General features: G+C 47.6%; 1 protein-coding gene across 1 annotated transcript; it reads right to left on the bottom strand.

Moving 5' to 3' along the window:
• Positions 1–2261: 2261 nt before the first annotated feature.
• Positions 2262–3840, bottom strand: LOC127327946 (putative RING-H2 finger protein ATL12). The gene has a single exon (XM_051354775.1). The coding sequence runs from the start codon at positions 3706–3708 to the stop codon at positions 2560–2562; it is 1149 nt and encodes a 382-aa protein (XP_051210735.1). The 5' UTR covers positions 3709–3840; the 3' UTR covers positions 2262–2559.
• Between the last annotated feature and the right edge of the window lie 22504 nt (positions 3841–26344).

The raw sequence follows: 26344 nt of genomic DNA, 5'->3' as shown, positions 1-26344 counted from the left end.
GAACCGATCGTGATCAAGATCTTCTACGCGCTTTTGCAAGCGGCAAGTGATCGTCTACCGCAGCAACAAGAGCCTCATCTTGTAGGCTTTGGAATCTCTTCAAGGGTGAGACTCGATACCCCCTCGTTGCTACCGTCTTCTAGATTGCATCTTGGCTTGGATTGCGTGTTCGCGGTAGGAAAATTTTTGTTTTCTATGCAACGTCATCCTACAGTGCTATGACTGTAGCTCTGCTCCCCAAAAGGATTCATTCCATCTGTACTTAGGCCAAACCTTAAGTTCCTCACGTCATCTGCAAAATCCGGGAACTCTCTATCGATTGTCCTCCACTGCGACCCATCAGCGGGGTGTCTCAGCATCTCGTCTTTCTTACGGTCTTCTTTGTGCCATCGCAACAACCTGGCATGCTCTTTATTTCTGAACAGACGTTTCAACCGTGGTATTATAGGAGCATACCACATAACCTTGGCAGGAACCCTCTTCCTAGGGGGCTCGCCCTCAACATCACCAGGGTCATCTCGCCTGATCTTATACCGAAGTGCAGTGCATACCGGACATTTTTCCAAATTTTCATACTCAGCGCGGTAGAGGATGCAGTCATTAATGCATGCATGTATCTTCAGCACCTCTAATCCTAGAGGGCAGAGAGCCTTCTTTGCTTCGTATGTACTGTCAGGCAATTCGTTATTCTTTGGAAACCTCCTCTTCATTATTTTCAGTAACTTCTCAAATGGCTTGTCACATATACCAGCCTCTGCCTTCCATTGCAGCAACTCCAGGGTGGCACCGAGCTTTGTGTTGCCATCTTCGCAATTTGGATATAACTTCTTTTTGTGATCATCTAACATGCCCTTTAACTTTCGCTTCTCGTTTTCTGTTTCTGCATCTCTGTGTGCATCGGCGATGGCCCGACGAAGATCATCATCAACGGGCTCATCTGATGCCTCTTCATCTTAATCACCTCCTCCTGCATCTTCATCTTCATCATGCCCTGTTGCAGTATCACTGTAGTTAGGGTACATATCATCATCCTCTTCTTCTTCGTCGTCTTCCATCATAACCCCTCTTTCTCCATGCTTGGTCCAACAATTATAGCTGGGCATGAAACCTTTCCAAAGCAGGTGGGAGTGAATGACTTTCCATTCAGGGTATTGCTTCAAGTTATGGCAATCAACACATGGACAACACATAAAACCATCCGCCTGTGGGTTTTCCTGAGCCACACGGATAAATTCTTCCAGGCCCGATCTGAACTCGGGTAGACGTCGGTCAACGTACATCCATTGCCGCCGGTTCATCTACATCAAATAATTAATTAAGTTTATCACTAAACAATTACAAAACATCATAATATTTATAAATAGTGGAAATTAGCACCGTACAAATGAAAGGGTTAAGTTGTTGCTTAAACCTTGATCGAGGAGGAAAGAAAGAGGAGAAAGCTTAAGTGTCGCTCCGGCACCTCATCTCATTTTTGTTGGGTGTAAAATCAAGCGGCATCACTCTCTCACACATTTCATCGAGCACCTTATGTGCATGCCAAAGAGAAGCAACTTAGCACTCAACACACACACCTTCTCCAAGCAAAAATGAAGTGAGTGGGCTGTTTGGCCGGGTAGCTGAGCTGAAATAGGGCTGGGGACCTTTAGCACCGGTTCGTGTTACGAACCGGTGCAAATGGTCTATCTTTTGCACCGGTTCGTAACACGAACCGGTGCTAAAGGTTCCTCGGCTGACACGTGCCTGGCGACGAACCTTTTGCACCGGTTTGTGTTACGAACCGGTGCAAAAGATAGATCATTTGCACCGGTTCGTAATACGAACCGGTGCTAAAGGTCCCTCGGCCGGCTGCGCCCCACGAACCGGTGCTAATGACCCCTTTTAGCACCGGTTCGTGCCAAATCCGGTGCAAATGACATCTGGGGCAAAAAACCAAAGCCCTTGTTTCTACTAGTGGTAGCTATACAAGTTCAAGCCGTCATGGATAGAAAGTTACACTCCGCACTATTCGTATATGCATGTTACTATGTGCACGATCCTTGTCGATTACCATAAGCGTTCTACTCCATTCGTCTCATCAAAAATGTCTGAAGACATTTAAAGCATATAGATATATTTAAATTTTAATAAATCTCAGACATTTTTGGTGGGACGGAGGGGAGTACTTTTCTTTGATAGATGAAACCCGAGGCGAAACCAGCTGAGAGAAGATAATAATTTCATCAACTTCATGCTAAATTCTGTCAATTAACTATATATAATCAACACTAAATTACAAAATAATTGACCCCACTCAATCTCTATGGCTCTATGCCCAGTCAGATGAAACTCCGATAACAAATGACAATGCAGAACACTTTAGTTCAAAAACGAAAATGCAGAGACGAAAAATCTGTTTAAATTCGTGTGGCGTTTCGAATAATTCTTGTACTAGTAATTTACATACGAACGGATGATATCGATCGCGGCAATTTTTTTAGTTTACACTCACTACGCACGCGAGGAGTACGTAGGAGTAGGAGGAGTCTGGGACGCGGATGTGTGACGTGGGCGTGTCCGTCAACGGCGTCCCCCTCCCTCCTGGCGAACGGCGAACCACCGCGCCGTCCGGCGGGCGATGGGCGCCCACCGTCTCTCCTCCTCTGTCCTGGCCATCGGTCTCGCCACCCTCGGCAGCCTCACGATCTCCGACATGGACCGTGCCCCGGACGACCCACAACCTCTTATCGATGCCGACGACGAAGCCTGCTGCAGATCTCCCTTCTCAAGCAGCCGCTTCTTCTCCACCGTTCCGCTGCTGTCTTCTAGAGTGGTAGTAGTAGCGTGATGTCCGACGAAAACAATGTCTTGGCCGACGTCCAAGTCCAAGTGGCCGCTGGAGAAGGAGCGCAGCATCTCGGTGTCGAGCGCGAGGAGGTCGGCGGAGCTGAGGTCGCTCCACCGGCTCTTGAAGACCACGTCGGACACCACGATGCGGTGCCGGTGCCTGTCCAGATCATTGCTATTCTCGCCGGCGACGCCGACGCCGAATCGAGACGACGGGACGCGCTCCACGAATATGCCCGCCGTGAGGTCACGACCTGACATCGACCCTGACGCTACCACCGGGGTAGGGTGGTCGTCCGCGGCGGCGCCGAAGACGAAACGCGCGCTGGCGGCGGCGTACTTGAGGCCGAGGTCGGCGTCGTCGGCATGGACGCGGGCGCGGCAGAGCGGGCAGCTGGCGCTGGTGGCTAGCCAGCGGTCGACGCAGTCGAGGTGGAAGGCGTGGCGGCAGCGCGGGAGGAGCCGGAGCAGGTCGGCGTCGTCGAACCGGGCCAGGCACACCGCGCACTCCAGCCCCTGCCGCGCGCCACGCAGCGCAGCGAACCGGAAGAAGGGCAGCGACTCGATCACCCCCTTGCCCACACCGCTGTTGGCTTCGGCGTCGACCGCGGTGGCCATACGGCCGGGGCTGTTGTTGGTGGTGGTGGGCAGCAAGGGCGGCGAGGAGGAGTTGTGGCAGAACTTGGCGTACATGAGGAGGAGGAAGGTGAGGGAGAAGATCATGGTGAAGATGCCCACCACTATGGCCACGCTGGGACGGAAAGACACCTTGATGCCCACCCCCGTCGGCTCCGGACCGCCGGACGACGCCGGCTGCGCCTGAGCTTGCGTTGCCAAGAACGTTAACGCCGCCACCAGCAGCAGCAGGATGATCTTCGCCATGGCCCGAATCGATCGATCCTGTGCTGTCAGCAGCAGTGTGAGGGGGGCATCGATCGTGTTCTGTAACAAGTGCAAAGGAAGGAGAGGCAATGATGGCGCCAAGAATGAACCCGATCGAGCAGGAGAGAAGACAATACACAGTAATATAGTAATAAACTAAATAGTCGTCCATCACAAGTGGGGTTTGGTTTCGTCTGTTGTCTTATTCCTGCCGGCAGCTGTGTACATACATTTTTTACTTAGATCATATCATTTGACATTGCCCCGCGCGCGCGCGACTTGCTTGCTTACTCTATGCATGTTAGGTGGTAGGTCCCATCCACAGGTTTCAAGCGGGGCAGGTCGCGCGCTATGGAGCGACGCGCGCGGGACCGCTAGCTAGCGCTAGGTCAGCGGGTGCTTCCGGCCTGCCTTCCGCATGCAACTGACCGCTGTACAAAGTGCGGTGTACTGCGGCTCAGCCTCGCGCGCGGAGAGAATGGACCATATCCACCATCCATTCCATTGAGTTTGTCCGGTAGCCCCTAAAAGTTTCACGGAGACAAGATGATTTTACGTACTAATTGAAACCATTACTCCTTGAATCAGTAATGTGAGATTTACTAAAAATTTGCAATAGTACTTAATCATTTCTTGATTCTTTAACAATACGGTACCAGTCCGTAAAGTTTCTTGTCAGACTTAACAGTATTTCTATCTCAATTACAAGACTAGCGCATGGTAGAAAACGGATGCCAATTCTACAAATTTAATTCAAAGTACTATTCAGACTATGTTCATGATAATTAGTTCATGTTTTAATCTAATTACTAATGAACTCCCACTTAATACAACATCCCTCATAGTTGTTTAGTGGTACACGATCCATATCCACTATACCAAAACCGATCATCACGTGAGATGATGTAGCTTCAACGGTGAACATCAATATGTTGATCATATCATTCATATGACTCGTGTTCAACCTTTCGGTTTCCTGTGTCCCGAGGCCATGTCTGTACATGTCAGGCTCGTCAAGCAAACCCAAGTATTCCGCGTGTGCAACATGGCTTACACCCGTTGTATATGAACGTAGAGTCTATCACATCCGATCATCACGAGATGCTTCGAAACGACGAACTTGTTGCAACGGTGCATATGAGGGGAGAACACTTTATTATCTTGATATTAATGTGAGGGATCATCTTATAATGCTACCGTCGCGTTCTAAGCAAAATAAGATGCATAAAGGATTAACATCACATGTGTCGTGGTATCGTCACGGCATATGCCATAGGGTGGCTAATCGAAGTGGTTCCTGAGGGATCTCACGGCGGTATCCGGAAGCGGGTATGGGCACGAGCGACACGGCGACGTACCCAGGTTCGAGGCCCTCCGGTGGAGGTAAAACCTCTACTCCTGCTATGAGTGTATATGATGATCACACAAGACATGCTGGTGCTCCTAGAGCTGTGTCCGGCTGGCCCTGAGAGGCTAAGGGAGACGATGGTCTCTCTCACAGGGCAGCTCTGCAGGTAGGTGAAAGCAATAAATGATCGATCCTCCCTGCACTAGAGGGGTAGTGCGGCTTATATAGGCACCGGCACTTTTACACATAAGACCCTATAGTCTACTGGCCGGCTTGGCCGGCCGGCTCCGCTCCTTCCCGAGGCGGTGACGTCGGGAGTGGTTGAGCATCGTGGCCTGTCCCATCCGGCTGCCATGGTCGGCGGTATGGAGGAGGTGTCCCCTGTCGCCGTCAGCCCATCGTAGCGCACGGATCGTCGTAAGCTCGACGGCTGTCCGGCGCGTGGCACTATTGCTCCACAGTGCCCCGCGCTTTACGGAAGATGGAGTCAGCGTGGACTTTGGGAACCCGGATCACCAACCCGGTTCCTTCCAGTGCAAGACTCGCCAGCCTCGAGTCGGTCTGAGGTACAAACCCCAGTCGGATATGGCTTGTAGAAGCCGGCCCAGCTACAGCATTGGCGGCCGCAGCCAGGCCGACTAGGACCTAGAGCTAACCGGCTTCCGGACCAGCCGGCCACGGCGCCAGCCGGCTGCTCCTCAGCCGGCCTTTGCCGCGAGCCGGCCAGTGGTCAGCCGGCTGCTCCTTGTCCATTGCCCTATCCGGGGTCTTCCCCCCGACAACATGCAATTCATATGTGATATGATATGGCCCTTTAGTCTTTGCGCCTTTGATCTTCATCTCCAAAGCACGGACATGATCTCCATCATCAACGGGCATGATCTCCATCATCGTCGGCGCAGCGTCAAGGTCCATATCGCCGTCTTCATGGTTGTTCACCTCATGTAGCAACTATTACAACTACTTTGAAATACTACTCAACATGAAATTTAAAGACAACCATAAGGCTGCTGTCGGTTGCCACAATACAATAATGATCATCTCATACATATTCATCATCACATCATGGCCATATCACATCACCAAACCCTGCAAAAACAAGTTAGATGTCTCTAATTTGGTTTGCATATTTTACGTGGTTTAGGGTTTTCGAATAATATCCAATCTACCTACGAACATGAACCACAACGGTGATACTAATGTTGTCAATAGAAAGAGTAAATTGAATCTTCACTATGGTGGGAGAGACAGACACCCGCAAAGCCACTTATGCAATAAAAGTTGCATGTCGAACGTGGAGCAAGTCTCATGAACGCGGTCATGTAAAGTTAGCCCGAGCCGCTTCATCCCACCATGCCGCAAGATGCAAAGTACACGAACTAAAGACAACAAAGCATCAACGCCCACAAAAACATTTTGTTCTACTCGTGCAACCAATCTATGCATAGACACGGCTCTGATACCACTGATGGGATTCGTAGCATAGAAAACAAAAAATTTCCTACCACGAGAACGCAATCCAAGCCAAGATGCAATCTAGAAGATGGTAGCAACGAGGGGATGAACGAGACTAACCCTTGAAGATTTCCAAAGCCTACGAGATTAGATCTCGTTGTTGCAGAAGATGATCACTTGCCGCTTCCAAAAGCGCGTAGAAGATCTTGATGGTGCCACAATCGGGCATCACCTCCGTACTCGGTCACACGTTCGGTGTTGATGAAGTCGTCCTTCTTCCCGTTCCAGCGGGCAGCGAAAGTAGTAGATCCTCCTCGGAATCCCGCCAGCACGACGGCGTGGTTGCGGTGGTGGTGGAGAAATCCTGCAGGGCTTCGCCGTAGCCGTGCAAGAGGGAGGAGGAGGAAGGGGCGGCTAGGGTTTGGGGAGAGGGGGCAAGGGCTGCGACTTGTGCACCACTTGGGGCTCCCCTTGCCATCCTTTTATAGGTGGAAAAGGTCCTTGGGTCGTCCAAGACCTGCCCCCAAAGTTTGGGAGAGTTCCGGTAGGTTTCTGTCAGCCGAAACCTACCAGAACTAGGACTCTTTTTGCCAAATCCGAATCTGCTTTAGGGAAAACTTCTTAACCCTTAAGGAAAACATGGATACACCTATTATGGAACCCTACGGACTTCCTTAGACAGCCCGGGTCGTCCCGGACACTTCCGGAACCTTCCACAACATTCCGGACTATTCCGATCCTTCCAAAACCTTCTAGAAGCTCCGGTCAAAATACCGGACTTTTTCCGAACCCCGGAAAATGACTTCCCATATATGAATCTTATTCTCCGGACCATTCCGGAACTCCTCGTGATGTCCTGGATCCCATCCGAGACTCCGAACAAAACTTCAAACTCCATTCCATATTTCATATCTACTTAAACGACATCAAACCTTAAGTGTGTCATCCTACGGTTCGCAAACTATAAAGACATGGTTGAGACCTCTCTCCGACCAATAACCAATAGAGGGATCCGGAGATCCATAATGGCTCCCACATATTCAACGATGACTTAGTGATCGAATGAACCATTTACATACGATACTGATTCCCTTTGTCACGCGATATTTTACTTGTCCGGGGTTTGATCATCGGTATCTCTATACCTCGTTCAACCTCGTTTCATGACAAGTACTCTTTTCTCGTACCGTGGTATGTGGTCTCTTATGAACCATTCATATGCTTGCAAGCTAATTAGATGGCATTCCACCGAGAGGGCCCAGAGTATATCTATCCGTCATCGGGATGGACAAATCCCACTGTTGATCCATATGCCTCAACTCATACTTTCTGAATACCTAATCCCACCTTTATAACCACCCATTTACGCAGTGGCATTTGATGTAATCAAAGTACCCTTCCGGCATAAGTGATTTACATGATCTCATGGTCGAAAAGGACTAGGTAACTATGTATCAAAAGCTTATAGCAAATGAACTTAATGACGTGATCTTATGCTACGCTTAATTGGGTGTGTCCATTACATCATTCACATAATGACATAACCTTGTTATTAATAACATCTAATGTTCATGATCATGAAACTATGATCATCTATTAATCAACAAGCTAGTTATACAAGAGGCTTACTAGGGACTCCTTGTTGTTTACATAACACACATGTATCAATGTTTCGGTTAATAAAATTATAGCATGGTATGCAAACATTATCATAAATACAAAGATATATATTATAATAACCATTTTATTATTGCCTCTTGGGCATATCTCCAACACCAGGCCCGCGAGGAAGTCCATGGCCAGTCCTGGTGGCCGGCGAGGCGGTCGAGGCCGCAGTCCTGGGCACCACCGGGGCCGGGGCAGGGGCCGCCGTGGTGGAGCAGCTACGGCCCCACGCTCGTCGTCGCCTGCGCCCTCCTCGTCTTCGCAGGAGGACCGCTGCTTCGAATTCCTTCTCCGCATCGACAACGACCCACTCGGTATCAAGCGGCTCCCGGACAAGTTCGTCGAGTTCATCGATGGCGTCGAGCCGGTGCAGTTGCAGCTACGGGAGGCCAGCTGCAACTTCCGCCGCTAGACCGTGGAGGTCTTGTTCGACAGGCAGGGCAAGATGTATCTGCACACGGGATGGGACAAGTTCGCCCGTGACCTCTGATATGTCTCCGACGTATCGATAATTTCTTATGTTCCATGCCTGTTGATCGCCAAAACCCACCGGCGGGCAGCGACGAGTCAACACAGGTAGAGCCGGGAAGAGCCTAGAGCTGCGGCTGGCTGAGACCCCTCCGAGCGACGGCCCGCAATGCTCTTCTGGTCACACGCGGCGATGCGAAGTGCAAGGGCGTGCCACCTGACCTATACCTGGTCAGGAAGGTGATGGGGATGCCTCGCTTAGTTCCTGCATGGCATACACGTAAACATTAAATACGAGCCTCGATCGGCTCTCAGGTTATCCTGTGAATCGGCTCAAAGAGCCGATCCACCCATGATTCGTACGGGGTGCACGAATACTTGGTGATCCTGCTTGATCAAGATAAAGCTAATGAGATCTACGACGATTTAGGGTTTTCACCGCATAATCGGATCATCCTACTCCAGGTTGGGCCTCGCAGCCACGCACGGTGCTCATAAGCCGATCCTAAACAAGGCCAAAGAACCAACAATGATGTTGATCCGCGGAACATCCTGTTTAGGACTTGCGAACGCCACCCTACGTGCCACTGGATCCTCCCCCCCTTTGTAAGGCCTAACTATTGCAGATATTAAACTAATCCTTGCATAACAAGGAGCAATCGTAACAGATCAGATCTACTAAACGATGAACAAGCAGGGTGCCGCCCCCACACCTGAGGTAGGCGTGAGGACGGCTAGACATGCAAGGGTTGCACTACGTAAGCATGTTTATGCGAAGAACAATGCTAACCCTAACACATCTATGATAACTACGTTGCCCGCCATCAAAGACGCTTCAGTACGGGCAACGCATGAACAACGTGGAGCTTGTGCTGCCTAGATCACAAGATGCGATCTAGGCAGCATGTCGCTTACCTGATTGAAACCCTCGAGTCGAAGGAGTTGGCGATGCGCCGAGATTGGTTTGTTTTGGGGTGAACGTTGTGTTGTTGTTTATTCCATAAACCCTAGATACATATTTATAGTCCAGGGGACTTTCTAACGTGGGAATATCCCCACCGTGTACGAGACAAACTCTAACTTTCAATCTACGATACAATCTACTATAATTAAAGATACACGGGCAAACTAGCCCAAATTCTCCGTGCAAGGCCGCTTCAGAGATCTTCCACGTGTAATCTTCCAAGCCCATCTCTCTAACGGCCCACCTTCGGATTTGACCAAAATCTGGTGATAACACATGCCCCCCTGGTTTTGGAAATATCATTTCCAAAATCATTATGCTTTCCTTTGTCGGGTCATGTCGTGGCAGAGCAAAGCTGTTGCAGTATCCGTTATCATTATGCCCTGTCTTCTCAGCTTCTCTGCAAAATTCGATAGCTCTGGCGTCATCTCCTTGGAAACTGTAATGACATTAAATTTCCACCAGGCTCCTCATTATTTAACTGTGCCGATCGATTAGCTTCCTTCACCCCTTCCTCTGTTCCAGCCATCGGCACCAAAAAACCCTCTTCTCCCTCAGCCATGTCTTCCTCTTCCTCCTCCTTCTCAAACCTCTTCCCCCAATTCTCGCCGCAGAAGAAGAACGAGGATAGCCTTCACTCCAAGGTGAAACCCCTCTCCCCCGACAATGGGAAGAAAGAAGGAGAAGTAGCGAAGGCCAAGGCCTTCCTCCGCCAAGCTCCCGTCAAGAAGCGCTCCCGCATGTGGGCGGATAGCGAGGATGAAGACGACGATGAAGAAGGAGAAGAAGAGGAGGAAGATGAATCTTCCTCTTCCGCCGGGTACCCGCCAACCAAGCGCTTCCGCTCCTGGGCGGACAGCGAGGACGATGATGATGACGAGGAGGAAGAAGCTCCGGCCACGGGCTGGGGTAGCAGCGACGAGGAGCTCCCCGGGAGCAGCGCCGACGACATCGACGGCGGTGACGACGAGGACAGCGACGACTAGTAGAATAGGACTAGTAGTAGCAGTGCACTAGGCACTAGATCCCTCTTTTGAGAGCCATCGGCTCTTTCTTGTAAAGCCGCTCCTCTGAATTAATGAAACTGTTCTTTTGATTCATCCTTCAATTACTCCAATTTCATTCCTTCCGCCTGTCATGCCAAGACCGATAGCAACGTATCGGATTTCTTTTCTTTTGGACGCCTATGAAGCTGGACTCTCATGTCGACTAGCTCATAGGCCAAGAACTTCTCCATTTCAGGCTGCGATTTGGTATCTGACCATAATTTTTCGCAATCCCTTAGCCGATAACTACTCATCGGCTATTTTGAGAATCTAGTCCCTTTCCTCCTCTTGCAGCGACAGGACGGTCCAAACTTGTAACAAACAAAAACTGACGGCCTCCTATCCCGATTCAGAGGAGATCACAATGCAGGGCCAGTCGATGCGACTCCGATCGGCTTTCCAAAACAAAGCAGCCACCAGCCAGCTGCCCCCCGAGTCTCAGTCGAGGCGAGAACAGTAATGGATCAGCCGAATGTGCCGCCTATGCAGAGTTAGCCGATTTCACCAAATCGGCTCCCCAAAGCAGAGAACCTTCAGGGTGAGCTGCCCCCCGAGCTTCTCCAGTCTACTTCGCGCCTTGGTCAGATCGGCTCCTCACTGACTGTCGATGTCGATGTGAACTTTGAGCATATAACCAGCCGGTCTGGCTTCGCTTCTTAGTTCTGAAGTCGATGCCCTTGCATCGGCTGAAATTTTTTTTTTTATTTGGCCGATTTTTCTTAATCGGCCCCCAATGTTTCACTGCAACGCATGTTTGCACATGTTTATCTGCACATGTTCATCTGACTACATGCCCCCCGAGCCGAATCTGCCAAATGACTGCAGATATCGGCTTTTATGGTTAGTCGTGCACCGCACTTGCACGTCGGCTTCGCAAAGATTCATGCTGACTCTCATCTACCGTCGTGGCCGCTGCCGGTGGATCATTGCTGAATACAAGCAGAATATGTGCAGAGGATAATTTTGGCCGATTGCTGGAATCGGCCTCCACATTGCTCGTTTGATGAAGGTTTTGTAATGCCCCTCCATAAGTTTTTTGGGGCCGATCACAAGGATCAGCCTCGCCCAGTTTGCTCATTGGGTCAATCTTGCTACTCGGTCAGGCTGGATAAAACCAACCCAACCTCTGACTTGATGCGCCTGCTGTCGTCCACCTTGAGTGCATCGTATAATCGTGGAGCACTAAGCTCCGTCGGCAAGACGAGCACCATGTTTGTGCCAGCCGATGTTTCATCATCGGCTTTCTTTTGCTTGGGACGCCACTCCATTCTCCGTGGACGACCCTCTTCATCCAGGGCTCGCTGAACCTTTGCAGCCAGATCAGGCCGTGCCTTCCTTAGCGTATGCAGGTATAACCTTTCGGCTTCCTCCAGGCCGCGCAACCGCTGAACCCTGCGTTTTTGTGAACGGCTGAGTCCGTCAGGGCACCACCTTGGACGGTGGTACTGCCTTCTTCTTCTTCGGTCCCTCGTCTTCGGAATCCTCAAGATCTGCCCAACGAGGTGACTCGGCGCGTTTGCCTTGTGGCGGGAGAGGTCCTAAGCGCTTGAACACGGACACGTTGGCTGCCTCCTTCTTCTTCTTGTTGCATTCTGCAATTGCCGATTGTGGGCAATCGGCTCATTCCCGAATCCCAAAGCAGTTGTCTGAAGAAAGGGCAGTCCCAGTGTCTGGCGTTGTCATCTTGCTCCCTTGATGTGTCCGTGGCACGGCGCTCGTGCTCCTCCTCATCGCGATCCTGCCGACGATGTCTTCTGGCTTCTCTAGCCAGACGGTCTCCTTCATCATCATAGTTGGACCGTCGGCGTTGGTCGTACTGACTCACATATTTGCTGAGGAGGTGATCAGAGAGAGGTCGTTGATATCTTATATTCTTCACTTCTCCCTCCGTGACGTAGCGCTTGCCATCATGATGGAGCCGATCGCGTGGAGCGGCCTCCTCTGTGTCCTTGCTATGAGAGCAGCTGCCCTCATCTCCATCTTTGCCAGAGTGGTTCCCGTGTCCTACCATGTTGATGCTGAACGTGGGACCTGGCTGGCAACCCTCGTGGTAGATGACTTCTACCATGTTAACGGCGGGGAAGGGCTGGGTGTCTACCTTCATGGCGTACTGGTTGAAAATTAAACGCCCCTTCTCTATCGCCGCTTGGATGTGCTGACGCCACACCCTGCAGTCGTTGGTGGCATGGGAAAGCGAGTTGTGGAACTTGCAGTATGGCTTTCCGTTTAGCTCTTGCGCCGTAGGGAACTTGAGACCTTCAGGAATCGTCAACTGTTTCTCCTTGAGCAGGAGGTCGAAGATTTGTTCAGTCTTGGTCACGTCAAAATCGAATCCCACAGGCGGCCCCGGTGGCTTTACCCATTTGCAGGACACGGGGTTCCTCCCCGAGTCCATTCAGCCATCGCTACTTCTTGGTCTCCCGCAGCACTTCACCTTCCTCTCGTATCGACCATGACTACTGCATGCTTGAACTTGTCTTGGTACAGGTCTGGGTGGCGCTGTTCATATGCCGATAGTTTCGAACCATGTGCGCCGCCGAGGGATAATCTGCTTGGGAGGCCCTGTCCTTGAGCTGTGTTGCAAGGCCAGCTACTGCCAACTCGACTGCTTCCTTTTCAGTTATACGAACCGAATAACATCGGTTCCTAAGATTCCTGAAGCGCTGGATGTACTCTGTCACCGTTTCCCCGCGCTTCTGGCGTAGTTGTGCTAGATCGGCAATGCTAGACTCGGAAGCTTCTGAATGGTATTGCATATGGAACTGTTCTTCCAATTGCTTCCAAGACTGGATGGAGTTTGCTGGCAAAGAGGTATACCATCCAAAAGCCGATCCCGTGAGGGACTGTGAAAAGAGCCTCACGCGTAGCTGATCCGACACTGAAGCCGGTCCTAGTTGCGCCAAATATCGGCCGATGTGCTCGATGGAGCTGGAGCCATCTGATCCACTGAATTTGGAGAAGTCAGGGAGCCGATATTTAGGTGGCAGCGGGATCATCTCGTACTCGTCGGGGTACGGCTTGGAATAGCCGATTGCCCTCCTTTTCGGCATAATGCCGAACTGGTCTCTCAGTATGGTACTGATCTGATCCGCCGTGCTGGCTGCAGGAGATGCACTCTGAAGATTCGCCGGGGTGGCGTACTTAGCCAGCCATGTTTGCTTTTCCAGCTCTGAGCCAACTGCAGGAGCTGGGCTCTGGAGTTTCGTCGGGGTGGCGTACTTAGTTAGCCACGTCTGCTTCTCAAGTTCTGTCGCTGACGTCCCTCCTGTCTGCGCCGGAGTCCCTGACGTTGTGGCCTGGTTTGAGAGTGCCCAGTTGCCACAATCTGACACATACGTGCACGCGTATCCTTGAGGGATCTCCTTAGGCGCCTCAGCCAAGAACTGGTAGTCACTAGGGTCACCACCGATCTTGTAGACGACGAATGCCGGTGTAGCCGGCACTTCAGATGGTGCTGCCAACGCATATGGCAGCGGTGGACGGGACTGGAGTGGCAACTCTCCTTGGTGCGTCCCGAGAGCTGGTCCTGACGGCGAGTACTGGTGGCTCATGATCTCCTGGATCACGCGCAGAGCGAGACGCTCCAACACGTTGACCAAGTTTTCAGAGTGGCGGTGTAGCGAGTGAGCCACCAAGTAGTTGATCTCCGCCGCAGGCCCTGGTGCGTTCCTCCGACGGGGCAGAGAGATCTATCCCATCGAGTGCACCTTGTGGTGAGAACCCCTTCCATCTGATGCCATGGGTACGGGTTCTCTGAAAAGAGCCGATGAGGTCGGCTTCGAGGGTGGCCTTGATCTCGTCATGTTTCTTCTTGAGCTCAGCAGGCAGCTCCTCGTAGGTGACTGGCGTGCCGTCCGTCGCCATCTCAGATGTAGATGGCGATGTGGTTGATGTAGACGATTGTCCCACCGGGCGTGCCAGAATGTGTTGATCGCCAAAACCCACCGGCGGGCAGCGACGAGTCAACACAGGTAGAGCCGGGAAGAGCCTAGAGCTGCGGCTGGCTGAGACCCCTCCGAGCGACGGCCCGCAATGCTCTTCTGGTCACACGCGGCGATGCGAAGTGCAAGGGCGTGCCACCTGACCTATACCTGGTCAGGAAGGTGATGGGGATGCCTCGCTTAGTTCCTGCATGGCATACACGTAAACATTAAATACGAGCCTCGATCGGCTCTCAGGTTATCCTGTGAATCGGCTCAAAGAGCCGATCCACCCATGATTCGTACGGGGTGCACGAATACTTGGTGATCCTGCTTGATCAAGATAAAGCTAATGAGATCTACGACGATTTAGGGTTTTCACCGCATAATCGGATCATCCTACTCCAGGTTGGGCCTCGCGGCCACGCACGGTGCTCATAAGCCGATCCTAAACAAGGCCAAAGAACCAACAATGATGTTGATCCGCGGAACATCCTGTTTAGGACTTGCGAACGCCACCCTACATGCCACTGGATCCTCCCCCCCTTTGTAAGGCCTAACTATTGCAGATATTAAACTAATCCTTGCATAACAAGGAGCAATCGTAACAGATCAGATCTACTAAACGATGAACAAGCAGGGTGCCGCCCCCACACCTGAGGTAGGCGTGAGGACGGCTAGACATGCAAGGGTTGCACTACGTAAGCATGTTTATGCGAAGAACAATGCTAACCCTAACACATCTATGATAACTACGTTGCCCGCCATCAAAGACGCTTCAGTACGGGCAACGCATGAACAACGTGGAGCTTGTGCTGCCTAGATCGCAAGATGCGATCTAGGCAGCATGTCGCTTACCTGATTGAAACCCTCGAGTCGAAGGAGTTGGCGATGCGCCGAGATTGGTTTGTTTTGGGGTGAACGTTGTGTTGTTGTTTATTCCATAAACCCTAGATACATATTTATAGTCCAGGGGACTTTCTAACGTGGGAATATCCCCACCGTGTACGAGACAAACTCTAACTTTCAATCTACGATACAATCTACTATAATTAAAGATACATGGGCAAACTAGCCCAAATTCTCCGTGCAAGGCCGCTTCAGAGATCTTCCACGTGTAATCTTCCAAGCCCATCTCTCTAACGGCCCACCTTCGGATTTGACCAAAATCTGGTGATAACAATGCCACATTATTGATGATATCTACATGTTTTATGCATACTTTATGTCATATTTATGCATTTTCCGGCACTAACCTATTAACGAGATGCCGAAGAGCCAGTTGCTGTTTTCTGCTGTTTTTGGTTTCAGAAATCCTTGTAAGGAAATATTCTCGGAATTGGACGAAATCAACGCCCAGGGGCTTATTTTGCCACGAAGCTTCCAGAAGACAGAAGAGGAGACGAAGTGGGGCCACGAGGTGGCCAGACACCAGGGCGGTGCGGCCTGGGCCTGGGCCGCGCCGGCCTGTCGTCTGGGCCCCTCGTGTGGCCCCCTGACCTGCCCTTCCGCCTACAAATAGTCTTCGTCGCGAAACCCCCAGTACCGAGAGCCACGATACGGAAAACCTTCCAGAGACGCCGCCGCCGCCAATCCCATCTCGGGGGATTCAGGAGATCGCCTCCGGCACCCTGCCGGAGAGGGGAATCATCTCCCGGAGGACTCTTCACCGCCATGGTCGCCTCCGGAGTGATGAGTGAGTAGTTCACCCCTGGACTATGGGTCCATAGCAGTAGCTAGATGGTTGTCTTCTCCTTATGTGCTTCATTGTCGGATCTTGTGAGCTACCTAACATGATCAAGATCATCTATCTGTAATGCCATATGTTGTGTTTGTTGGGATCCGATGGATAGAGAATACTATGTTGTGTTGATTATCAATCTATCTATGTGTTGTTTATGATCTTGCATGCTCTCCGTTACTAGTAGAGGCTTTGGCCAAGTTGATGCTTCTAACTCCAAGAGGGAGTATTTATGCTCGATAGTGGGTTCATGCCTCTATTGAATCTGGGGGAGTGACAGAAACCCCTAAGGTTGTGGATGTGCTGTTGCCACTAGGGATAAAACATTGATGCTATGTCCGAGGATGTACTTATTGATTACATTACGCACCATACTTAATGCAATTGTCTGTTGTTTGCAACTTAATACTGGAAGGGGTTCGGATGATAACCTGAAGGTGGACTTTTTAGGCATAGATGCATGCTGGATACCGGTCTATGTACTTTGTCGTAATGCCCAATTAAATCTCACTATACTCATCATATCATGTATGTGCATGGTCATGCCCTCTCTATTTGTCAATTGCCCAACTGTAATTTGTTCACCCAACATGCTATTTATCTTATGGGAGAGACACCTCTAGTGAACTGTGGACCCCGGTCCATTCTTTTAATCGAATACAATCTACTGCAATACTTGTTCTACTGTTTTCTGCAAACAATCATCATCCACACTATACATCTAATCCTTTGTTACAGCAAGCCGGTGAGATTGACAACCTCGCTATTTCGTTGGGGCAAAGTACTTTGGTTGTGTTGTGCAGGTTCCACGTTGGCGCCGGAATCCCTGGTGTTGCGCCACACTACATCTCGCCGCCATCAACCTTCAACGTGCTTCTTGGCTCCTACTGGTTCGATAAACCTTGGTTTCTTACTGAGGGAAAACTTGCTGCTGTACGCATCACACCTTCCTCTTGGGGTTCCCAACGGACACGTGATGTACGCGTATCAACCTCGCGCTCGAGCCCGGCTGCCAGCTCACCTTCCTCTACGAGGGGGACGGCGAGATGATCGTCAAGGTGTTCGACGACACAGCCTACCGTAGGCACTACCACACCGGTGAATCCGGCTCAGACACCGATAGTTAGAACTTAGAGTGTTCTTTCCTTGCATTGAATCTGGCTAGGGGCCAGACGAAGTCAGTAGTGGAGGTTCCTGTCTATTCTTCCTTGGTAGAACCAACAAGGGCACCGTCTCCCGCTGGATTTTCCAGTTTGGGTGACTGGGTGTGCCCTCGAATATTCTTTCTTGGCAGCTGATACGTCTCAAACGTATCTATAATTTCTTATGTTCCATGCTACTTTCATGATGATACTCACATGTTTTATACAGACTTTATGTCATTATTATGCATTTTCCGGCACTAACCTATTGACGAGATGCCGAAGAGCCAGTTGTTGTTTTCTGCTGTTTTTGGTTTCAGAAATCCTACACCGAAGAGGGGCCAGAGGGGAGCCAGGGGGCCCCACCCCACAAGGCGGCGCGGCCAAGGGGGCGCGCCCCCCTACTGTGTGGGCTCCCCAGGACCCCTCCGAGGCTGCCCTTCCGCCTACTTAAAGCCTCCGTCGCGAAAACCCTAAACGAATAAGCCACGATACGGAAAACCTTCCAGAGCCGCCGCCATCGCGAAACTCCAATTCGGGGGACAGAAGTCTCTGTGCCGGCACCCTACCGGGATGGGGAATTGCCCCCGGAAGCCATCTCCACCGCCATCTTCACCGCCATCGCTGTCTCCATGATGAGGAGGGAGTAGTTCTCCCCCGAGGTTGAGAGCTCTACAGGTAGCTATGTGGTTCATCTCTCTCTCCCATGTGATCTTTATGTGATCATGAGCTTTGTATCACTATTAATCTATGTGCTACTCTAGTGATGTTATTAAAGTAGTCTATTCCTCCTCCATGATGTAATGTTGACAGTGTGTGCATCATGTAGTACTTGGCGTAGGTTATGATTGTAATCTCTTGTAGATTATGAAGTTAACTATTACTATGATAGTATTGATGCAATCTATTCCTCCTTTCATAGCTATTGTTGACAGTGTGTATGCTATGTTAGTACTCGGTCTAAATTGCAACGGTCTATTATGCACTCTAAAGGTTACTTTAATATGAACTCCGAATGTTGTGGAGCTTGTTTACTCCGGCTTGAGGTGTGCTTTTATAGCCCTACACAATGAATGGTGTTTGTTATCCAACAAGAGAGTGTAGAGTAGTTTTATTGTGAGATCAATGTTGAGAGTGTCCACTAGTGAAAGTATGATCCCAAGGCCTTGTTTCCAAACATCGAATCTCCGTTTATTTACTGTTCTACTGCATGTTTACTTGCTGCCATCTTTATTTCAGATTGCAATTACTACTTACAATCATCCATATTACTTGTATTTCACTATCTCTTCGCCGAACTAGTGCACCTATACATCTGACAAGTGTATTAGGTGTGTTGGGGACACAACAGACTTCTTGTATCGTAATTGCAGGGTTGCTTGAGAGGGATATCTTTGACCTCTACCTCCCTCAGTTCGATAAATCTTGGGTGATTCACTTAAGGGAAACTTGCTGCTGTTCTACAAACCTCTGCTCTTGGAGGCCCAACACTGTCTACAGGAATAGAAGCGTGTGTAGATATCAAGCTATTTTCTGGCGCCGTTGCCGGGGAGGTAAGGTAAAAGGTATTCACATCCTCCGACTACTAAGCTATTTCCTAGCATTGTTGCCGGTGTGTGAATGCTCGAAGCTATTTCCTTTAGATCCTGCAATTATATCTTTTTGTTTCTTGTTCACTAGTTAGGCATAATGGAAAATAGCAATGAGCTTTTTAATCTATTTCCTGAGTTAAGACATAAATTGTGTGATGCGAAAATTAAAAAACCTATGGAACCTTATTTGCATGCTAGTAGCAATGTTATTAGTATGAACACCATTGCTGATAATGCTATGGAAGAATTTAAGCTTGGGGAAGCTGGTTTTGATGAGCATGATATTTTTAGTCCCCCATGTTTTGAGGAGAAAATTTACTTTGATGATACTTTACCTCCTATATATGATGATTACAATGATGACTATCATCCACCTACTATTGAGGAGAAAATTAATTATGATTATACTATGCCTCCTATATTTGATGATTATGGTGATGAGAATAATAATGATATCAACTTTGTTGAATTTGCTCCCACTACAATTAATAAGAATGACTATGCTTATGTTGGGAGTAGTAATTATTTTATGCATGTGACTCATGATAAGAATGCTTTATGTGATAGTTATATTGTTGAGTTTGTTCATGATGCTACTGAAAGTTATTATGAGAGAGGGAAACATGGTTATATGCATCTTAATAATATTATGTTTCCCCTCTTTATGTTGAGAATCTTGAAGTTGCACTTGTGTTGCCTTTCTATGCTTGTTGCGTTATGCTTACATGACTTGTTTATTTAAAAGATTCCTTTTCGTAGGAAGTGGGTTAGGCTTAAATTTGTTTCATACTTGATTTTTGATGCTCTCTTTTGCTTCAACTCTTATTTCTTGCAAGAGCATCATTAAAATTACTGAGCCCATCTTAAAGGCTATAAAGAAAGCATTTCTTGGGAGATAACCCATGTGTTTATTTTAGTACAACAACTTTTGTTTTATATTTGAGTCTTGGAAGTTGTTACTACTGTAGCAACCTCTCCTTATCTTTATTTATTGCATTGTTGTGCCAAGTAAAGTCTTTGATAGTAAAGATGATACTAGATTTGGATTACTGCGCAGAAACAGATTTCTTGCTGTCACGAATTTGAGTAGTATTCTCTCTAGGTAACTCAGACAAATCTGCCAATTTACGTGCGTGATCCTTAGATATGTATGCAAGTTGCATTCAATTTGAGCATTTTCATCTGAGCAAGTTAAGTGCCCCAGAAAAATTCGTCTTTACGGACTGTTCTGTTTTGACAGATTCTGCATTTTATTTCGCATTGCCTGTTTTGCTATGTTTGATGGATTTCTTTGTTCCATTAACTTTCAGTAGCTTTGTGCAATGTCCAAAAGTGCTAAGAATGATTATGTCACCTCTGAATATGTGAATTTTTGATTATGCACTAACCCTCTAATGATTTTGTTTTGAGTTTGGTGTGGAGGAAGTTTTCAAGGATCAAGAGAGGAGGATGATACAATAGGATCAAGAAAAGTGAAAAGTCTAAGCTTGGGGATGCCCCCGTGGTTCATCCCTGCATATTTCAAGAAGACTCAAGCATCTAAGCTTGGGGATGCCCAAGGCATCCCCTTCTTCATCGACAACTTATCAGGTCACCTCTAGTGAAACTATATTTTTATTCCGTCACATCTTATGTGCTTTACTTGGAGCATCTTTATGTTCTTGTTTTTGTTTTGTTTGAATAAAATCGGATCCTAGCATTCTTTGTGTGGGAGAGAGACACGCTCCGTTGTTGCATATGAACACATGTGTTCTTAGCTTTATTCTTAATGTTCATGGCGAAGGTTGAAACTGCTTCGTTCGTTGTTATATGGTTGGAAACAGAAAATGCTGCATGTGGTAATTGGTATAATGTATTGAATAATTTGATACTTGGCAATTGTTGTGCTCAAATAGATCATGTTTAAGCTCTTGCATCATGTACTTTGCACCTATTAATGAAGAAATGTTGTAGAGCTTGTTGACATTTGGTTTGCATGATTGGTCTCTCTAAAGTCTAGATATTTTCTCGTGAGGTGTTTGAACAACAAGGAAGACAGTGTAGAGTCTTATAATGCTTGCAATATGTTCTTATGTAAGTTTTGCTGTACCGGTTCATACTTGTGTTTGCTTCAAACAACCTTGCTAGCCTAAGCCTTGTATTGAGAGGGAATACTTCTCGTGCATCCAAAACCTTGAGCCAAAAACTATGCCATTTGTGTCCACCATACCTACCTACTACATGGTATTTCTCTGCCATTCCAAGTAAATACTTCGTGTGCTACCTTTAAACAATTCAAAATTTATTATCTCTTATTTGTGTCAATGTTTTATAGCTCATGAGGAAGTATGTGGTGTTTTATCTTTCAATCTTGTTGGGCAGCTTTCACCAATGGACTAGTGGCTTCATTCGCTTATCCAATAATTTTGCAAAAAGAGCCGGCAACGGGGTTCCCAGCCCCAATTAATTAACCTTCATTAATAATTCTCTTCACATGTTTTGCTCTGATTCATCAGTAAGCAACTTAATTTTGCAAATAGACACTCCTCCATGGTATGTGAAATGTTGGAAGGCACCCGAGGATTCGGTTAGCCATGGCTTTTGAAAGCAAATGTTGGAAGGAGTGTCACCCAAAAATAAAATAAACCACACTAAAGTACATGTGTAAACAAAAGAGAAGAGGGATGATCTACCTTGGTGGTAGAGATAACGTCCTTCATGGGAGCCGCTCTTTGAAAGACTGCTTGGAAAGGGAGTTAGAGTGCCCACTACCATTCGTTGACAACAACAAACACCTCTCAAAACTTTACTTTTATGCTCTCTATATGATTTCAAAACTTGAAAAGCTCTAGCACATGATTTTATCCCTGTTTCCCTCTGCGAAGGGCCATTCTTTTACTTTATGTTGAGTCAGTTTACCTACTTCTTTCCATCTTAGAAGCAAACACTTGTGTCAACTGTGCATTGATTCTTATATACTTGCTTATTTGCATTCATCATATTACTTTGTGTTGACAATTATCCATGAGATAAACATGTTGAAGTTGAAAGCAACTGCTGAAACTTATATCTTCCTTTGTGTTGCTTCAAAACTTTCTACTAAGAATCTATTGCTTTATGAGTTAACTCCTATGCAAGTCTTATTGATGCTTGTCTTGAAAGTACTATTCATGAAAAGTCTTTGTTATATGGTTCAGTTGTTTAATCATTGTCTTTACCATTGCTTCGAATCACTTCATTCATCTCATATGCTTTACAATAGTATTGATCAAGATTATGATAGCATGTCACTTCAGAAATTATCCTTGTTATCGTTTACCTACTCGAGGACGAGTAGGAACTAAGCTTGGGGATGCTTGAGACGTCTCAAACGTATCTATAATTTCTTATGTTCCATGCTACTTTTATGATGATACTCACATGTTTTATACACACTTTATGTCATTATTATGCATTTTCTGGCACTAACCTATTGATGAGATGCCAAAGAGCCAGTTGCTGTTTTCTGCTGTTTTTGGTTTCAGAAATCCTACAAAGGAAATATTCTCGGAATCGGACGAAATCAATGCCCAATATCTTATTTTTTCCGGAAGCTTCCAGAGCACCGAAGAGGGGCCAGAGGGGAGCCAGGGGGCCCCACCCCACAAGGCGGCGCGGCCAAGGGGGGCGCGCCCCCTACTGTGTGGGCCCCCCAGGACCCCTCCGAGGCTGCCCTTCCGCCTACTTAAAGCCTCCGTCGCGAAAACCCTAAACGAATAAGCCACGATACGGAAAACCTTCCAGAGCCGCCACCATCGTGAAACTCCAATTCGGGGGACAGAAGTCTCTGTTCCGGCACCCTGCCGGGACGGGGAATTGCCCCCGGAAGCCATCTCCACCGCCATCTTCACCACCATCGCTGTCTCCATGATGAGGAGGGAGTAGTTCTCCCCCGAGGCTGAGGGCTCTACCGGTAGCTATGTGGTTCATCTCTCTCTCCCATGTGATCTTTATGTGATCATGAGCTTTGTATCACTATTAATCTATGTGCTACTCTAGTGATGTTATTAAAGTAGTCTATTCCTCCTCCATGATGTAATGTTGACAGTGTGTGCATCATGTAGTATTTGGCGTAGGTTATGATTGTAATCTCTTGTAGATTATGAAGTTAACTATTACTATGATAGTATTGATGCGATCTATTCCCCCTTTCATAGCTATTGTTGATAGTGTGTATGCTATGTTAGTACTCGGTCTAAATTGCAACGGTCTATTATGCACTCTAATGGTTACTTTAATATGAACTCCGAATGTTGTGGAGCTTGTTTATTCCGGCTTGAGGTGTGCTTTTATAGCCCTACACAATGAATGGTGTTTGTTATCCAACAAGAGAGTGTAGAGTAGTTTTATTATGTGATCAATGTTGAGAGTGTCCACTAGTGAAAGTATGATCCCTAGGCCTTGTTTCCAAACATCGAATCTCCGTTTATTTACTGTTCTACTGCATGTTTACTTGCTGCCATCTTTATTTCAGATTGCAATTACTACTTACAATCATCCATATTACTTGTATTTCACTATCTCTTCGCCGAACTAGTGCACCTATACATCTGACAAGTGTATTAGGTGTGTTGGGGATACAAGAGACTTCTTATATCGTAATTGCAGGGTTGCTTGAGAGGGATATCTTTGACCTCTACCTCCCTGAGTTCGATAAACCTTGGGTGATTCACTTAAGGGAAACTTGCTGCTGTTCTACAAACCTCTGCTCTTGGAGGCCCAACACTGTCTACAGGAATAGAAGCGTGCGTAGACATCAGCAGCGAACATACGGAAATCAACAAAACTGGTTTCCTCCTTTTCCAATGTTTTATTCGTGTCAACCATGGTTCAAACTATGTATTAGTTTGTGTAAATCATGTTCCAAACTATGTATTAGCTTGTGTAAAATCATGTTCCAATATATAATATTTGGAACTATGTTTAAATGGAGAAGAGAAAAAAATAGAAATAAAAATGCGCCCGCTGGAGCCACCTAATGCTGTCCAGGACTGGTGCGTGGTTGACGAGGGAGGAAATTCCTGTTGTGTAGCTTTCTGGTCCCCGGCAACGGCGCCAGAAAATAGCTTGATGTCTACGTTCCCCCTCCTTTCCTGTAGACAGTGTTGGGCCTCCAAGAGCAGAGGTTTGTAGAACAGCAGCAAGTTTTCCCTTAAGTGGATCACCCAAGGTTTATCGAACTCAGGGAGGAAGAGGTCAAAGATATCCCTCTCATGCAACCCTGCAATCACAAAGCAAGAAGTCTCTTGTGTCCCCAACACACCTAATAGGTGCACTAGTTCGGCGAAGAGATAGTGAAATATAGGTGGTATGAATATATATGAGCAGTAGCAACGGTGCCAGAAAATAGCTTGCTGGCGTGTAGTTGATGGTGGTAGTATTGCAGCAGTAGTAACGCTTGCCAGCATTTAGGAACAAGGCCTAGGGATTACACTTTCACTAGTGGACACTCTCAACATTGATCACATAACAGAATAGATAAATGCATACTCTACACTTTTGTTGGATGATGAACGCATTGCGTAGGATTACACGAACCCTCAATGCCGGAGTTAACAAGCTCCACAATTTGTTCATATTTAAGTAACCTTATAGTGTAAGATAGATCAAAAGACTAAACCAAGTACTAACATAGCATGCACACTGTCACCTTCATGCATATGTAGGAGGAATAGATCACATCAATATTATCATAGCAATAGTTAACTTCGCAATCTACAAGAGATCATGATCATAGCATAAACCAAGTACTAACACGGTGCACACACTGTCACCTTTACACACGTGCAGGAGGAATAGAACTACTTTAATAACTTTGCTAGAGTAGCACATAGATAAATTGTGATACAAACTCATATGAATCTCAATCATGTAAAGCAGCTCATGAGATCATTGTATTGAGGTACATGGGAGAGAGATGAACCACATAGCTACCGGTACAGCCCCGAGCCTCGATGGAGAACTACTCCCTCCTCATGGGAGCAGCAGCGGTGATGAAGATGGCGGTGGAGATGGCAGCGGTGTCGATAGAGAAGCCTTCCGGGGGCACTTCCCCGCTCCGGCAGCGTGCCGGAACAGAGACTCCTGTCCCCCAGATCTTGGCGTCGCGATGGCGGCGGCTCTGGAAGGTTTCTGTGGGTTTCGTCGAACGTATCAGGGTTTTCGATCCAGGGGCTTTAAATAGGCGAAGAGGCGGCGCCAGAGGGTCGAAGGGGTGCCCACACCATAGGGTGGCGCGCCCCCCCTGGCCGCGCCGGGGTGTGGTTTGGTGGCCCTGTCCCCCTTCTCTGGCGGTTCTCGTGTGTTCTGGATGCTTCCGGGTAAAATAGGAACTTGGGCGTTGATTTCGTCCGATTCCGAGAATATTTCGTTACTAGGATTTCTGAAACCAAAAACAGCAGAAACAAAGAATCGGCACTTCGACATCTTGTTAATAGGTTAGTTCCAGAAAATGCACGAATATGACATAAAGTGTGCATAAAACATGTAGATAACATCAATAATGTGGCATGGAACATAAGAAATTATCGATACGTTGGAGACGTATCAGCATCCCCAAGCTTAGTTCTGCTTCGTCCCAGCGCGGTAAAACGATAACACAGATAATTTCTGGAGTGACATGCCATCATAACCTTGATCATACTATTTGTAAAGCATATGTAGTGAATGCAGCGATCAAAACAATGTATATGACATGAGTAAACAAGTGAATCATAAAGCAAAGACTTTTCATGAATAGCACTTCAAGACAAGCATCAATAAGTCTTGCATAAGAGTTAACTCATAAAGCAATAATTCATAGTAAAGCATTGAAGCAACACAATGGAAGATTAAGTTTCAGCGGTTGCTTTCAACTTGTAACAAGTATATCTCATGGATAGTAGTCAACATAAAGTAATATAACAAATGCAATATGCAAGTATGTAGGAATCAATGCACAGTTCACACAAGTGTTTGCTTCTTGAGGTGGAGAGAAATAGGTGAACTGACTCAACATAAAAGTAAAAGAATGGTCCTTCAAAGAGGAAAGCATCGATTGCTATATTTGTGCTAGAGCTTTGATTTTGAAAACATAAAGAGAGCATAAAAAAATAAAGTTTTGAGAGGTGTATGTTGTTGTCAACGAATGGTAGCGGGTACTCTAACCCCCTTGCCAGACAAACCTTCAAAGAGTGGCTCCCATTTTATTTTATTTTTGGGTGGCACTCCTTCCAACCTTTCTTTCATAAACCATGGCTAACCGAATCCTCGGGTGCCTGCCAACAATCTCATACCAT

This window comes from Lolium perenne, chromosome 1, assembly GCF_019359855.2.
Source record: "Lolium perenne isolate Kyuss_39 chromosome 1, Kyuss_2.0, whole genome shotgun sequence".
Classification (NCBI taxonomy): Eukaryota; Viridiplantae; Streptophyta; class Magnoliopsida; order Poales; family Poaceae; genus Lolium; species Lolium perenne.
The sequence above is the reverse complement of the archived record's forward strand: the minus strand, read 5'-3'. Positions and strand labels throughout refer to the sequence as shown.